The 13,802-nt window shown below is 34.5% G+C and overlaps 3 protein-coding genes across 3 annotated transcripts; 1 reads left to right on the plus strand and 2 right to left on the minus strand.

Moving 5' to 3' along the window:
• Window positions 1-2,726: 2,726 nt before the first annotated feature.
• LOC108823567 (AT-hook motif nuclear-localized protein 5) lies at window positions 2,727-5,241 on the plus strand. Its single transcript, XM_018596802.2, has 5 exons — window positions 2,727-3,638; window positions 4,027-4,094; window positions 4,186-4,317; window positions 4,415-4,573; window positions 4,693-5,241. Exons 1-5 carry the CDS (start codon window positions 3,134-3,136, stop codon window positions 4,984-4,986), a joined length of 1,158 nt encoding a protein of 385 aa, XP_018452304.1. The 5' UTR covers window positions 2,727-3,133; the 3' UTR covers window positions 4,987-5,241.
• Window positions 5,242-6,478: 1,237 nt separating this feature from the next.
• On the minus strand, window positions 6,479-8,415 carry LOC108825159 (xyloglucan-specific galacturonosyltransferase 1). The gene is given in 2 exon segments (XM_018598490.1): window positions 6,479-8,364; window positions 8,367-8,415. Coding segments are annotated over 2 exon segments (1,935 nt in total).
• A 1,169-nt stretch (window positions 8,416-9,584) lies between these two features.
• LOC108825158 (putative F-box protein At1g31000) lies at window positions 9,585-10,965 on the minus strand. The gene is made up of 3 exons (XM_018598488.1): window positions 10,703-10,965; window positions 10,003-10,600; window positions 9,585-9,614 (listed from the first exon to the last, which is right to left on the minus strand). The coding sequence occupies exons 1-3, from the start codon at window positions 10,963-10,965 to the stop codon at window positions 9,585-9,587; spliced, it is 891 nt and encodes a 296-aa protein (XP_018453990.1).
• Window positions 10,966-13,802: the final 2,837 nt, after the last annotated feature.

Below are 13,802 nucleotides of genomic sequence, written 5' to 3' on the forward strand. Positions count from 1 at the left end.
TATATGGACCAGTTTGTGCAAGTTTATAGCCATTTATGTAAGAAAAAACATTTTAAACTTCAAGTTGAGTAGTAGTCGCCCTCGAGTAATTGTGCGATCTTTTATGAAAATTGCTAAGTAAAAAAGTCACATTAATTTAGGTGGAAGTTGGCCGAAAGGGGAACAAGTAAAAGTCAAAATTATTACAGTTATTTTTTTTGTCAAAGTTATTTTATTTTGTAGTGGAAAAGTCAAAATTGTGGAGGTGTTGAAGCTCTAAGTGACTGAGTATATATACTATTTCCTATGTTTCATATTAAATATCATTTTAAATTTTTGCACACAGATTAAAAAATTATTTAATTTTGCATAAAAAACATCATTATTCATATACTTACTCATATTTTAACTAACAAAAAAATAAACAGAAAAATAAAGTTAATAAATTATGTATTGAAATGCTAAAACGGTAATTATTTTAAAACAAAAAAATTTCTACAACGATACTTAGTATAAAACGGAAAAGTATTTTTTTGATAATACAAGTTAATGTACAGATTGACAAACTATTAAATTATGATGAAATTGATCAGAAATTGGATAGGGATTAAGACAAATCTCAAATACACAAATTAAATCATCTATTTGTTGACAAATTGGATTTTTTTGGTCGGGTTCTTTTAGCCACCGGATATTAAATGCATCATACAACTTTCAATGTAGGATGAGAAAAACTTTCAATTTAGATTAAATTTAAATTATTGTAACACATATTTTCTCAAATCATTTTCAAAACTTTCGAAAGAAAAAGAATATAGATTAAAAAGTAAATGAAAAAGGGAAATATAAAAATGGAAACAAAATAAAGTTAGGAGAGAGGGCTCACTGTCCAAAGCAAAGAAAGAAATAGCAAAGTGACATAGACATGAGAGAAAGAGAGATCCTCTCTACTCTTTGGCTGTTCTCTACATCTCTTTAATCAACAACACATCTTTCTCTCTCTACACATCCCTACTTCTAATCAAGAACCAAAATAAAAGTAGCTTTAAAAAATCATGAGAGACGAACATTTTAAATATTTTAAATCAGTTACAAACGGATACAACTATAACAGAACACTTAATGCATAAATACAAAAATTTACTAAACAAATGAGACTTTTTTGAGGGGGTTTATTACATGGGTTATTTCAGATATGACTCAAAACAAAGAGTTAAATTTAAAAGTAATCTATGATTCTTTAAAAGACTTTTATTTGATTTATTTACTCCAACAGTTTGGGTTCATTCAAAAAATGCCATTTTTAAATGTTGGTTTTATTCAATAATCCTCACTTCTTAACATATTTATATTGTCATCAATACACCAACCATCATTAAAATGCACCTAAAATCAACATCAACATCTTCGTATTCTTATGTCCTGCAGACACAAACCATTTTTTCACTTCCTTTCTTATTTCATCAAAAATCTCATTTTTTCAAAATTTGTAAATTTATTAGAATTAATAAAGTTCATAAATTTTGATCGAGAACTAATGGATAACTTTTGTTAAAAAGTTAGGTATGTTTAGAGAAGCTAAACATGAACTTCACCGGTATGTTTAGTCAAAAAGACTTTTTATTGGAATTTTTTCTATTGGAATCTTTCAATTATTATTCTAAAACTGCATAAGTTTGTAATGAGATCTTTTATTTTATTTTATATCTATTTATCTACACTTTTAGGAATATTCAAATTATTTTTAAATTATATTCGGTAAATTCAGTTGTTGGATAATTTAATTTTATAATATTTATATATTTACAGAATAAAATATGTACTTTGTCAATTAAAATTTATGGTATATAATATCATATTTATGTGTTTTTTGTCTCGTTTGGTTTCGTTTATTTTGTTCTAGATAAAATATATTTTAGTATTATTTGTATCTAGTCCTAAAATACAAACAATAATTGAACATAAGTATGTTACTAAACCCTAAACAAAAAATATTCATGATTTACAATTTATATTCATTTATTTATGTCGAAAAGTACAATTTTAGTAAATATAAATTTGAGTTATTCAGAAGTATTTATAATTACATGGTTTCATTTCTCCCATAAAAATATTCTTTCTAATTTTATTAAGATCTACTACATGAGAAATATTTTTTGAAAAATCTTCTCACATTTAACTTTGCAGGATTATAATCGTAAAAGTGCATACAATTTTTTTGTTTGTTCATAAAAGACTTATCATAATTTTACTAATATTTGTATTACTTTTACATTTAATTGAATTTGAAATATTGTTTTGCATTTAAAATAATGATTTGTTATATTAAGCGATTCACATATATTATTATATAACTAGGTATTGCTCTTTCGTAAGAAACTAATCATTTATCATTATCTTGATTGTATACAAAACTGTATATTATCAGAAATGAGTATATTATTCTCACGAGATGAGTTTTTCTTTAAAAAAGCATATATGGGGTTTATACATGAAAAGCATTAAATATCATTTGATAACAAGCAATAAATAATATCAATGAAAAACAGACTCAATGACTAAATTCAATTCAGTCATAGGTCCAGTGTGACATTAAATCAGCAAAGAAAGTTCATATGCTTTTAAAAAAAAAAATCTTAAACCAATATAATATTGTAAGCCTAACCCAATTTAATAGTAGTTTTTTTTTTAAGAAAAAAACAATTAAAGAAAGAGAATGATATAAAGGGAAAACAATGGTCGTCCTCACTCTCTCCTCTCGTCTTCAGTCTTTCTAAACTTTCACAGAAGGCCTAAAATTTCAAAAGTTCCATTTCGCAATAACTTTTCCAGAAAAATCAAAAACTATAAATCTGTTGGTTCTCCTCTAATCTGCATTTGCGTTGTTAAACCCTAGATTTCAAAAACAAATCTAGCTTCTTTTTTCTTTTGAGATTTATTTACATTTTTCTACTCTCTTCTAGGTCTGAAGACTAAAGCTTCGTTCTTTCTAGGGTTCAGACCAAACCCACCATTGTTGTTCTTTTTCTTAACTTGGGCAATTTAGGGTTTTCTTGAGGGTAGTAGTGTTCTTCATAAAGTTTCAATCTTTCAACTAAAAAAGCCTCAAAACCCCAATTTGAAATCTCTGTGTAATTTCAAAGGTGTTAGATGCATGGACGGGAGAGAAGCAATGGCATTTCCAGGCTCTCATCCTCACTACTATCTCCAAAGAGGAGCCTTTACGAATCTCTCACCTTCCCAGGCCGCGAGTGGCCTCCACGCGCCGCCGGGGATGAGGCCGATGCTAAACCCTAGCGTTCATCACAACCCTCCGGCCAACAATCCTGGACCTCTGTTCTCCATGGCTGACCACCACAGACACTCTGGTTTCGGACACAGCATTCACATGGGGATGTCTTCTTCCTCTGCTGCGGTGGAGCACCAACCGCCGCCGCCGCCGCAGATGGAGACGCCGATGGTTAAGAAGAAACGTGGACGGCCGAGGAAGTACGCTCCTGAAGGTCAAGTCTCTTTGGGGCTTTCTCCTATGCCTTCTTCTTCTTCTTCTGCTAGTAACAGAGCTAAGGACTCTACTGCAATGACTGATCCAAATGCTCCTAAGCGAGCCAGAGGTCGACCTCCTGGAACTGGAAGGAAGCAACGACTCGCTAATCTTGGTGAGATCTTAATGTTGAACTGTGAAGAACTTATGATTATGTAGAAGTTCCCAATGCTAGAGGCTATAGATGATCCTATGGCCAAATTAAGTTAAGAGTATGTTGGTTTAGCTCTGCTGTTACTATGCTAATTTACTTGTGTTTAGATTACTAATTGGCTAGTGTGGTTAGAGTCTTGGTGAGGCCTTAAACTCTTTTAATGTCTGTTGTGAGGAACATGAGCTTGGATCTGTTGTTACTGCTACACAACGTTTATTGTGGAGATGCTAAGATGTGAAGTAGTAACTTGGCTGATCCATGTTTGGTATAATCTGTGTAGATAAATATTTGGTCACTGGAAGTTGTTTAGTCAATAACTGGTCTACCTCTGTTTGTTTATTAACATTAGGTGAGTGGATGAACACTTCGGCTGGACTTGCTTTTGCACCTCATGTCATCAGTGTGGAAGCAGGAGAAGTATATTCTCTATAAAAAAAAAAACTTCTTTCAATCTAACTATTCTGTTTATTGATTCAAATTGTACCATTTTTCCTCTACTTTCTCACAGGATGTTGTTTCGAAAGTTATGGCGTTCTCACAGCAAAGACCTCGGGTTCTTTGTGTAATGTCAGGGACCGGAACCGTTTCTTCAGTCACTCTGCGTCAACCCGCTACAACAGAGCCTTCTTTAACATTCGAGGTTTCAACATCATTCATTCTGTTAACTAAAGAAACTCAAAACATAGAAAAGCTAATGTGTTTCCTTATGTATCACCTTTCTTGTGGTGTGTGTATAGGGACGTTTTGAGATTCTAAGTTTAGGCGGATCTTACTTGGTGAATGAAGGTGGTGGACCCAAAAGTCGAACAGGCGGTTTGAGTGTCTCTCTTTCTGGTCCGGAAGGTCATGTTATTGGCGGTGGGATTGGAATGCTCATTGCAGCCAGCCTCGTTCAGGTTCATCTTCTTTAATGGTTAAAGATTTAGTTCTTGTTAATTCATGTTTGATGTGGTTTGGTTTCGGTCTATTTGTAATGTGTCTTTTAACAGAAAAAACATTGTTTATTATTTTGAAGGTGGTGGCTTGTAGTTTTGTATACGGAGGAGTTGCAAAGCCTAATAACACTAACAAGATTATCAAACAAGAGAATAAACCAAAGGAAGAAGAGCACGACAACAGTGAAATGGAGACAACACCCACTAATGCACAAGAAGCACCAGTGGCTCAGCAGACGCCACAGAATTTCTCAGGTCAGGGAATGAGTGGATGGCCTGGTTCAGGGGAAGGTTCAGTCTCAGGCTCAGGCTCAGGCAGATCACTTGACTCTAGCAGAAACCTACTCACAGATATTGACTTGACTCGCGGATGATTCAAAAACGAATGAGTATTTGATCTTTCTTCCTATTTACTACCACCACTACCTTCTTAGCTATTGAAGCAGCAGCAGCAGCATATAGAATGCGAGTGCTGTAAATAGATATCTTTGTTGTTGTAGATTATTCTGGGAATGTTAAAAACCAGAAATCTCAGAGGACTCGGACAGATCTCTGATATCCTTCTAACATTGTTAATGTAACAGAACCCCTCTCTCTCTTTTCAGGTTATTTAAGGAGATGTTTGACTATTTATCCCATAAATCTCTGTGTATTTGTTTCTTGTTTTGTCCTGAGTTTTTGGATTGAATTTATCTTGTCCGGATCGATTTGGTTTATCCAATTTCTACACCCCTTAGTCTTTGGTTTTAATCAACTGGCTTTTGGTTTGGTTTGCTAGAAAGGGGTTTTGGTTAGAACATGGACCTGGTAAGGCCTTTCTTTACTCAGTTCCTCATATCATAAAGAAACCAACACATTAGTATTTGTTTTAGAACAAAACTTACCTTCACCCCCTAAGGTGAATCTCTACATTCACCCACCAATAGGAATTAGTTAATTGAGATTTGATATCTCTTAAAAAAGGAAACCAAATAATAAGAATTTAATGAAATAAAATTATGTTTTTAGATAAATAAAAAATAGTAGCAATTATAAAAATATTTTTTTTAGTATTGATAAATCCGTCAAAAATACTAAACCCTAAACTCTAAATTCTAAATACTAAACCCTAAATTCTAAATACTAAATCCTAAACCCTTAGGAAAAGCCAGAACCCTTGGGCAAATCCTATACCCTAAATCGTTAATCTTAAACCCTAAACCCTTAATCATAAACCATAATATTAAACCCTAAATTCTAAACACGAAACCCTAAACCCTAAACCCTAAACTCTTTGACAAATATTAAATCATATACTCTTAATCCTAAACCATAAACCATTTTGGAATTTAGGATTTAAGGTTTAGTATTAGAAGTTATGATTTAGGGTTTAGGAATTAAGATTTAGTTTATGATTTAACGTTTGGTTTAAATTTAAGGGTTTAGGGTATAGGATTTGCCTAAGGGTTCAGGCTTTCCCTAAGGGTTTAGGGTTTAGTATTTAGAACTTAGGGTTTAGGGTTTATAATTTAGGATTTAGGGTTTAGTATTTTCTGACGGATTTATCAATATTAAAAAGAATGTATTTTTTGATGATTGCTATTATTTTTTATTTATCTAAAAACATAATTTTATTTCATTAAATCATTATTACTTGGTTTCCTTTTTTAAGAGATATCAAATCTCAATTAACTAATTCTTATTGGTGGGTGAATGTAGAGGTTCACCTTAGGGGTGAACCTAAGTTTTGTTCTTTGTTTTACCATGCTTGCATGAGGCATTTCAAACATGTTTTAATTATTTTGCAAAAAATCATGAAGTTGTGGTTCTTAGTAATATTCAAATAAGTTGTAAATGATACAGTTAGATTCATATAAAACCAAGAGCTTACAATTTCTTAGATATCATATGGAGCAAACTATCAATAGTAATATCAAAAGCATCTCGGAACCTCTCAAACTTACCGTTAGGATCTCCATAGACCAAACCAGGCAAAAGCTCATGAACAATGTAACTTCTCATATCCTCTCTTTCCCTTAGACTCATTGACATCAACTCCTTAATCACGTTCACTTTCTTTGCCTTTAAATCTTCTTTGTTTATATACACCGAGTATGTCCGGTGATCCTCCGGTAAATGCCACGTGTACTGATAATACGCTGTGTACGGATCAAAGATAACCGGGATACAACCGGCTACAAGGGAATCAAAAACCGATTTTCTTGTCGGACTGTCTCCTGGCGGCTGAAGACAGAACTCTGAGTCTTGAAAAAGCTCTATAACCGATTCCGGTTTATCGCACCCTCCACCGGTACAGTTCAAGAACCGGCACTGGTCCGGAGATGACCTGCATTGGTCTATCAATGTTGACCGGATGTTATCAGGGTTACCGGGTCTTGCTCCACCAGCGAAACTGATTAGGCTCCGCCGATGTTTCACGATGATCTTGTTTTGCCAAGTTGAGATATCGTCGTCGGTTTTCGGGTGGAAGAACGTCGGATGTGGTATAGCAACGTCGTTGACTTCCCATGGATTACGTTCGATGAGAAGCTTTGTAGGGTTTTTCATTTCTTGCATCTCAAGTAAACTTGATCCCCAAGAAAACTTGCTGTTCCTTCTAAAATCCCAAGAGATCTTTCCAAGAACGAACACATGATCTTTCCCTGAGTTTTTCCGCCAAGACTGCTTCGATCCGAGCCACTTAACAGCCTCGATGGCCAAAACGTCCTTCACATCCTCCGAAACGTTCTTGAAATGCCATCTCAAAACATCGATACCGCCGTAAAAGGGTACATAGAAGAGCTTCGCTAGGTTCTCGTCGTAAACCCTACATGGATGCTTCAGAACACGAGAATGAAAGATCGGCTCAAGAGAGTACTGATGCGTTCTAAACCAGCCTTTACCAAGAATCTCAATGGATTCACCGAGCGCATCGTTCTTGAAGTAGCTACAAAAGTTGGCCCATGGAACCATGTCCGAGCATTCTCCCAACAAGTCTTTGTTGAATTTAGACGGTAGATCATAAACGTAGATACCTCTTCCTTCGCAAAATTCTTGTTTGTTGCGGTTGTTTCCCATCGATAGCCAAGATCTTTGTATCTTGAGATACTTGTCCACTGCCTTTAGAGCAGTCTCCTCGTCTTCATCCTTGGAGTTGATATATCGATATCGCTCTTCTCCGGTCTCTGGGTCCCAATCAACAGGAAACGAATCAAGATTCTTCTCACTGATGAGTTTAGAGTCTTGATCAAGACCGGAACCTCTTTCTCCCGTGGAAGTTTCGTTCGTGATGACGTTGGGGCTTGTTCCGACCGTAGAGTTGTATGAGTCTCTTTCTCCGGTATCAGTTTCATTCTTTGCGAAACTCTTGTGTCCACCTTCACCAAGAACAACAACACTCTTCTCTTCTTCACTTTTGATCACGTTTTCACTAACCGGTTTAGTGAAATTACTGACCGGTACATGTAAACCAGGCTGAGTACCGGCGGTGAGACAGTAAAGATCGTTGAGCTTACGCGAAGAGATGCAAATATGAACGACGTTACCGGAGATAACGGTGGTGGAAGTTGACCAGAGATAGATAAAGAAGAGAAAAAGAATCGTGAGTGGAACACGGTAGAGAAGTGAACTAAAGAAGACAGAACATATGCTATTACATCCAATACGAGGATCTTTATGTGATGCCTCTGGTTTCTCTGTTTCGGTCTTTTTGGATGTTCTTGGTCGTCTTTTTGAGATGGAGACAGGCATGTTTTCCTTTTTTGGTTGTTTATGGATGTTCTTTCGTGTGTATCGTTTTGTATATGTTTTCTTTTGAAGGACATGCACGCACGTCTGGCTAATCATTGTCAATTATAATGCTGCTGCACGTCTTAGTGTAACGACCTTAATCATATATTAAAATGATTTGTAAACGATGTTAGCTGTAGATGAATGCGTGTCTGAATCTTATATCAAAATTAGTCCAATTAAGTACTGTGGATATTTTAGTTTTTGTTTCTAATATTTTTTTAATCATGAACTCTGTAGAAATTTCCCGAAATTCATTGTAACTAAATCAATAGATAATTAAATCATTGGCGATAAGTTGGCAGAGGAAGATGGTTTTGGCTCACATGATTAACATCAATCTCTTACCTGTAACTAGAGTATTGCTCACTCCGTTTTTAAAAGACTCGGAGACAACTATACACTGTTCGTTCAGCGTCAATGACAAGTTACCGGCACGTAATACATGTGTGTGAGCCTCTAAAATTTACAGCGGCAATAAAAATGGTAAAAAGGCCAACTGCGGCAGTTACCGTCCACAATCATATAACAACGATGCATCACTATTTAACTCTAATGTTTGTTATTTACTGTCCATGTCCTCAGATCATCATTATTGCAAAACCCCACTTGGGTTTCTATTTTTTCTTTTTCTTTTTTTGGTTCAAAATTAAAAAAAAATTAAAGTCGGACCAACCGCGGGCCGCCACGTGTCGTGAGGCCGCAAACAGTAAAGAGAAACCGTTCCTTTATTCGCGACTTTGCCTGCAGTTTGTTTGTGTTTTGTGGGGTCCACCTCCCCCTTTTTGTCTTAAAAATCTCCAAGAGAAACCGGGATATTAATGCTCTTAGAGCATCTCCATTGAGAGTTTTTGAGGGGGTTCATACCTTTCCCAAGAAAAAAAAATATTAAAATAAACAAATCTCATGAACCTCTCTCCACCGAAGCTCTTCCCGGTGAACCCCTCTCTCCTGAAGTTCATCACTGTAGTGTGGGCCCCACATGTCGTGGTGGCCCATGATTGGTCTATTTTTTTTTTTTTTTTTAAAAAAATCAAAAAGAAAAATAAAAAAGATTTAATAATTAAAAATTGAAAAGATAAACTCCAAAAAAGGGTTCACCAATGGAGATGCTCTTAGATGCTGGCGTTTTGAAGAACGAACAGGGAACATAAATTAACGATACAATCCCCTTACAACAACAACGTAGCAATTGTTCTATTTCTTAGATTTCCCTAGCAATGCTATGTGACATCTGCATAAACGATTTCCTCAAGAAAGTGAACAAAGTTATTGTGACACGACGACATTGCTATACAAAACATTATGTTTTCATGTTTCTGCCTCCAGTCAACCAAATATATATAAAGAGCACAAAAGTCCCATGCAATATCAAATTTTATTCAAGAACAAGTTTAAAAAGAAAAAAACAACATAACATTCTCTACGTAATCACAAGAAAGCAACATTACAGAAGCCGGTTGAAACTTATCGTAAGAAAACCATTTATTTATGAGTCTATTCGTCTTGTGATCGTAATAGAGAACAAGACACCGAGCATAGCTGTCTTTGAATAAGAAAACAATCTGACCCGTATGAGTAGTGCCTATGATGTCTAATGAAGACTTCCAACGACAACTCACTGTCCAAGGAATGTCGAGACGAATCTTCGACCATTCTACAGTATCTTCCATAACCCACAAATCAAATGTAGTAATAGAGGGATAAGTTTGGACGACAAATGTTACTTTTCCTTGGTAGTTTATCAAAGATAGACGATAAAAACCGTCTGGAATCCAGGATAATTGAGGAAGGAGATCCAACTTCTCGGTCCTAACATCAAACCTCATTAAGAACCATTCGGACATCCTTTTCTTGCCCGTGGAAGAGACATAATACATAACCCCATTGATGCACACACTATTAGTTATAGGACAATGAGGACTAGTGTTACACTTAACCATTCTCCATGCTTGTGCAACTCTTCCTTCTCGTCCCATTAATGTAAACACTTTATGTTCAGAAGAAGTAACTTCGGGGTAGTCACCCACCTTTTCAGACTTACACACTGCTAGCACTTTATATTGGGATTCAACTGGATCAAATCCGAAAAAACTTCGAATTATTTTTTCTCTTGATCTCACTCTGGGTAAGTATATGGACTTACCTGTACTAGGGCGAGTTATGATTTGTTTCTCTCCATATCCAAAGCTTATCAAGCCATTGACGTAATGAACATCGCTGGGGGGCTGACTCCGAATCTCGCACGAGGTATGAGAGATAGAAGATGGAAATACGATGTTCTCCTCTACAAGAGTTGTTGATGGTGACGAGTAGAAGAACCACTTGTAGTATCCGCTTTGTTTATATATGCTATTTACAGCATAGAGCAGACGTGGTGGTTGTGGCTGTATCGAATGAGAGGGGAACGATCTGATGAAAACTTGGCTGCTGATGATAGTTGACCATGACTTAGAAACAAGGAAAAACCTAGACACAGCTTTTACACGCAATCTAGTCAAGATTTCTATCAGTAGATCGGGAGGAAGTGAGTTTGAATCCTTGCCAATCTTTGTCTTTTTGCTGTTGTTATGTCTTATCATCATGATGGCATTTTTGTTTCTCAAACCCTAATCTCTCCGCCTCTCCCCTGAAGTTAGATTGGTATATGATGGGTCAATTTTATACTAAGGTAAGATCGTTTAGTTATTGGGGTTAACCGCCTAACTGAAATTGGATTTAACCAGGTCGGGTATAGGTAACAACACATCACATTGTAATCATGAATTCTATATAAATTCATTGTAACTAAATCAATAGATAATTAAATCATTGGCGATAACTAAAGTTGACAGAGGAAGATGGTTTTGGCTCACATGATTAATATCGATCTCTTACCTGTAACTAGAGTATTGCTCACTCCGTTTTTAAAAGGACTCGGAGACAACATAGATTATTTGACGATATATTCCCCTTACGACAACAACATAGCAATTGTTCGATTTCTTAAATTTCCTTAGCAATGCTATGTGACATCTGCATAAACAATTCCCTCAAGAAAGTGAACAAAGTTATTGTGACACGATGACATCACTATACAAAACATTATGTTTTCATGTTTCTGCCTCCAGTCAATCAAATATAATATAATGAGCACAACAGTCCCATGCATTATCAACTTATTCAAGAACAAGTTTAAAAAGAAAAAAAACGACATAGCAGTCTCTACGTAATAACAAGAAAAAGCAACATTGCCGAAACCGATTGAAACCCTACTTCTTTACCATAAGAAACCCTCTATTTATGAGTCTAATCGTCTTGTGATTGTAATAGAGAACAAAACGCCAAGCATATATGTGCTCGCTGTTGAAGTAAGTTTGATCTTGAAGAGCAGCTACCTAATTCTATCGAGTTCAGGTTATCTAAAAGGATTTGAATATTATCTATTTGTGTTATGCCTAATGAGTTTAGAAATTTTGTGATATATAAGGAGATGCTAGTATGTAGCGTAACTTACTTATGAGTTGTGATATCTAAGAGTTTTAGTTATTGAATGAGTTCTCTAAAGCAATAAGCGAGTTTGAGTTTGAATTCTTATTTTGTGTTCTAGAAATAAAGATTCTATAGTCGCTATCATTGTAGAAGAAAACAAACTGACCCGTAGGAATAGTGCCTATGATATCTATTCTAGACTTCCAACCACCATTCCAAGGAATGTCGACATGAATCCTCGACCATTCTACATTATCTTCCATAACCCACAAATCAAACGTAGTACTATAGGGATAAGTTTGAACGACAAATATAACTTTCCCTTGGTAGTTTATTAAAGATAGAGGACTCAAATCGTATAACCTCCAGGATAATCGAGAAAGGAGATCCGACTTCTTGGTCTTTATGTTAAACTTAAACCTCATTAAGAACCATTCAAACATCATTTTCTTGCCCGTGTAAGTGACATAATACAAATTAGTTTACACTTCTTTTTAAAAATTAATTTAACCCCACTGAAAGGATCTTAAATGGATATCTAAATATTTAAGGACAAAAAAATGGAAAAATGAAAAAAAAAGATGGAGAGAGATAAGGAAAAAGTTCTCTGCATTCAAACCCAACAAAAAAAAATAGATACTCCCTGCATATGTGTTGCTTTATAAATGGCTTAGTGGGACTTATTGGACTGGGGTTTCATAAAATTTTAAGGGTTTTAAATCAGGTGGGATTTAGTGGGTTTTAAAGATTTTGATAGGAAACTTTTTGTAGATGGGGGATTTTGCTGGGGGATTCTGGTGTGGGTTTTTGATCTGGTTTTGTGGGCTCTGGGCAATGTATCAACTGTTAAAGCATACATTTTACAGCGACTAAATCTTCAGGGAGACCTTCTGATTTTGAGAAGTTGTTTTAGAGTAAAAATATGTAAATTTATAAACCAACAATATTCTTAGATATGGTCTTAAGATGACAAAAACAGACAAACAAGAAGACATGTGAAGAAAGATAATCCAATGTTAAATTTTAGTTGTTAACTAAATTACTTCGAATTAATAATTTTTTATTTCTTAGACACTTGTGGTAAGATACTTACCATTAATAATGCTCTAATAAAAAGAAAACCTTTCACCAAAAAGATGTAGTAGACTATTAAGATGATTATGATGATAGAGTCGGGAGAGACATAGCTTGCACAAACTCGGGATTCAGTTTTATTAGAAAAGCTACAAAAGTCCCGATTTGTAATGATGAAAAACACAGAGGTCCCAAAATGAATACGTGCAGAACTGTGGGACATTAATCTGAATTGTAATTAATTATAGTGTCGTGCATGATCCCCTCCATATAATCTGAAAATGCAAGTCTCCTAAATAGAATTTTTGTTAGAAAAGAGTCTTTAAAAATATGATAAAAATATTTTATTTAATAGGTTAAAAAATTATTATACTTTAGATTATAAATTTAAATATTTTTTAAAAATAATAAAAAATAGTTTTTTATAATTTCGAATTATATGTTTTCAAATTCGAACTTTTTTCTAAAATTTCTCTTTTTGAAATTTTTTTTTCTTCGAATGTTCTTTTTGAAATTTGAAATTGCTTTTTGAAACTATTTTAAAAATTTTTATTTTCAAATTTTTAATATTTACTTTTTATTTTATATAATTTTAAACTTCGATCTCAAAACTCCACTTAGGGTTGGGCAAAATATCCGGCACCAAAGAACCAATTCAAAATCGGGTCCCGAATCCGATCAGACTCAGGATAAATAACCAAATGAGTCCTAAACTGATGTATCCAAAGAAATGGTACCCAAACTAATCCAAACCAAGAATCTAATAAGTATCTGAAAAATATCTGATATATATATATATATATATATATAAATAGTATTTATAATTATTTTAACAACTAAAATTAAAATTATAAATTTAATATATTAGTTATTTTGT

This window comes from Raphanus sativus, chromosome 9 (assembly GCF_000801105.2).
Source record: "Raphanus sativus cultivar WK10039 chromosome 9, ASM80110v3, whole genome shotgun sequence".
Taxonomy (NCBI): domain Eukaryota; kingdom Viridiplantae; phylum Streptophyta; class Magnoliopsida; order Brassicales; family Brassicaceae; genus Raphanus; species Raphanus sativus.

Bases quoted from the DNA above. Each gene is read 5' to 3' on its own strand.
- LOC108823567 (XM_018596802.2), top strand. From the start codon at position 3,134: ATGGACGGGAGAGAAGCAATGGCATTTCCAGGCTCTCATCCTCACTAC. The intron at 3,639-4,026 runs GTGAGATCTTAA...TATTAACATTAG, and splicing joins GCAACGACTCGCTAATCTTG to GTGAGTGGATGAACACTTCG. The intron at 4,318-4,414 runs GTTTCAACATCA...GTGTGTGTATAG, and splicing joins AGCCTTCTTTAACATTCGAG to GGACGTTTTGAGATTCTAAG.
- LOC108825158 (XM_018598488.1), bottom strand. From the start codon at position 10,965: ATGATGATAAGACATAACAACAGCAAAAAGACAAAGATTGGCAAGGAT. The intron at 10,601-10,702 runs GTTCTTCTACTC...TCAGCCCCCCAG, and splicing joins CAAAGCGGATACTACAAGTG to CGATGTTCATTACGTCAATG. The intron at 9,615-10,002 runs GTGAGTTGTCGT...TCGTTTATGCAG, and splicing joins GTCTCGACATTCCTTGGACA to ATGTCACATAGCATTGCTAG.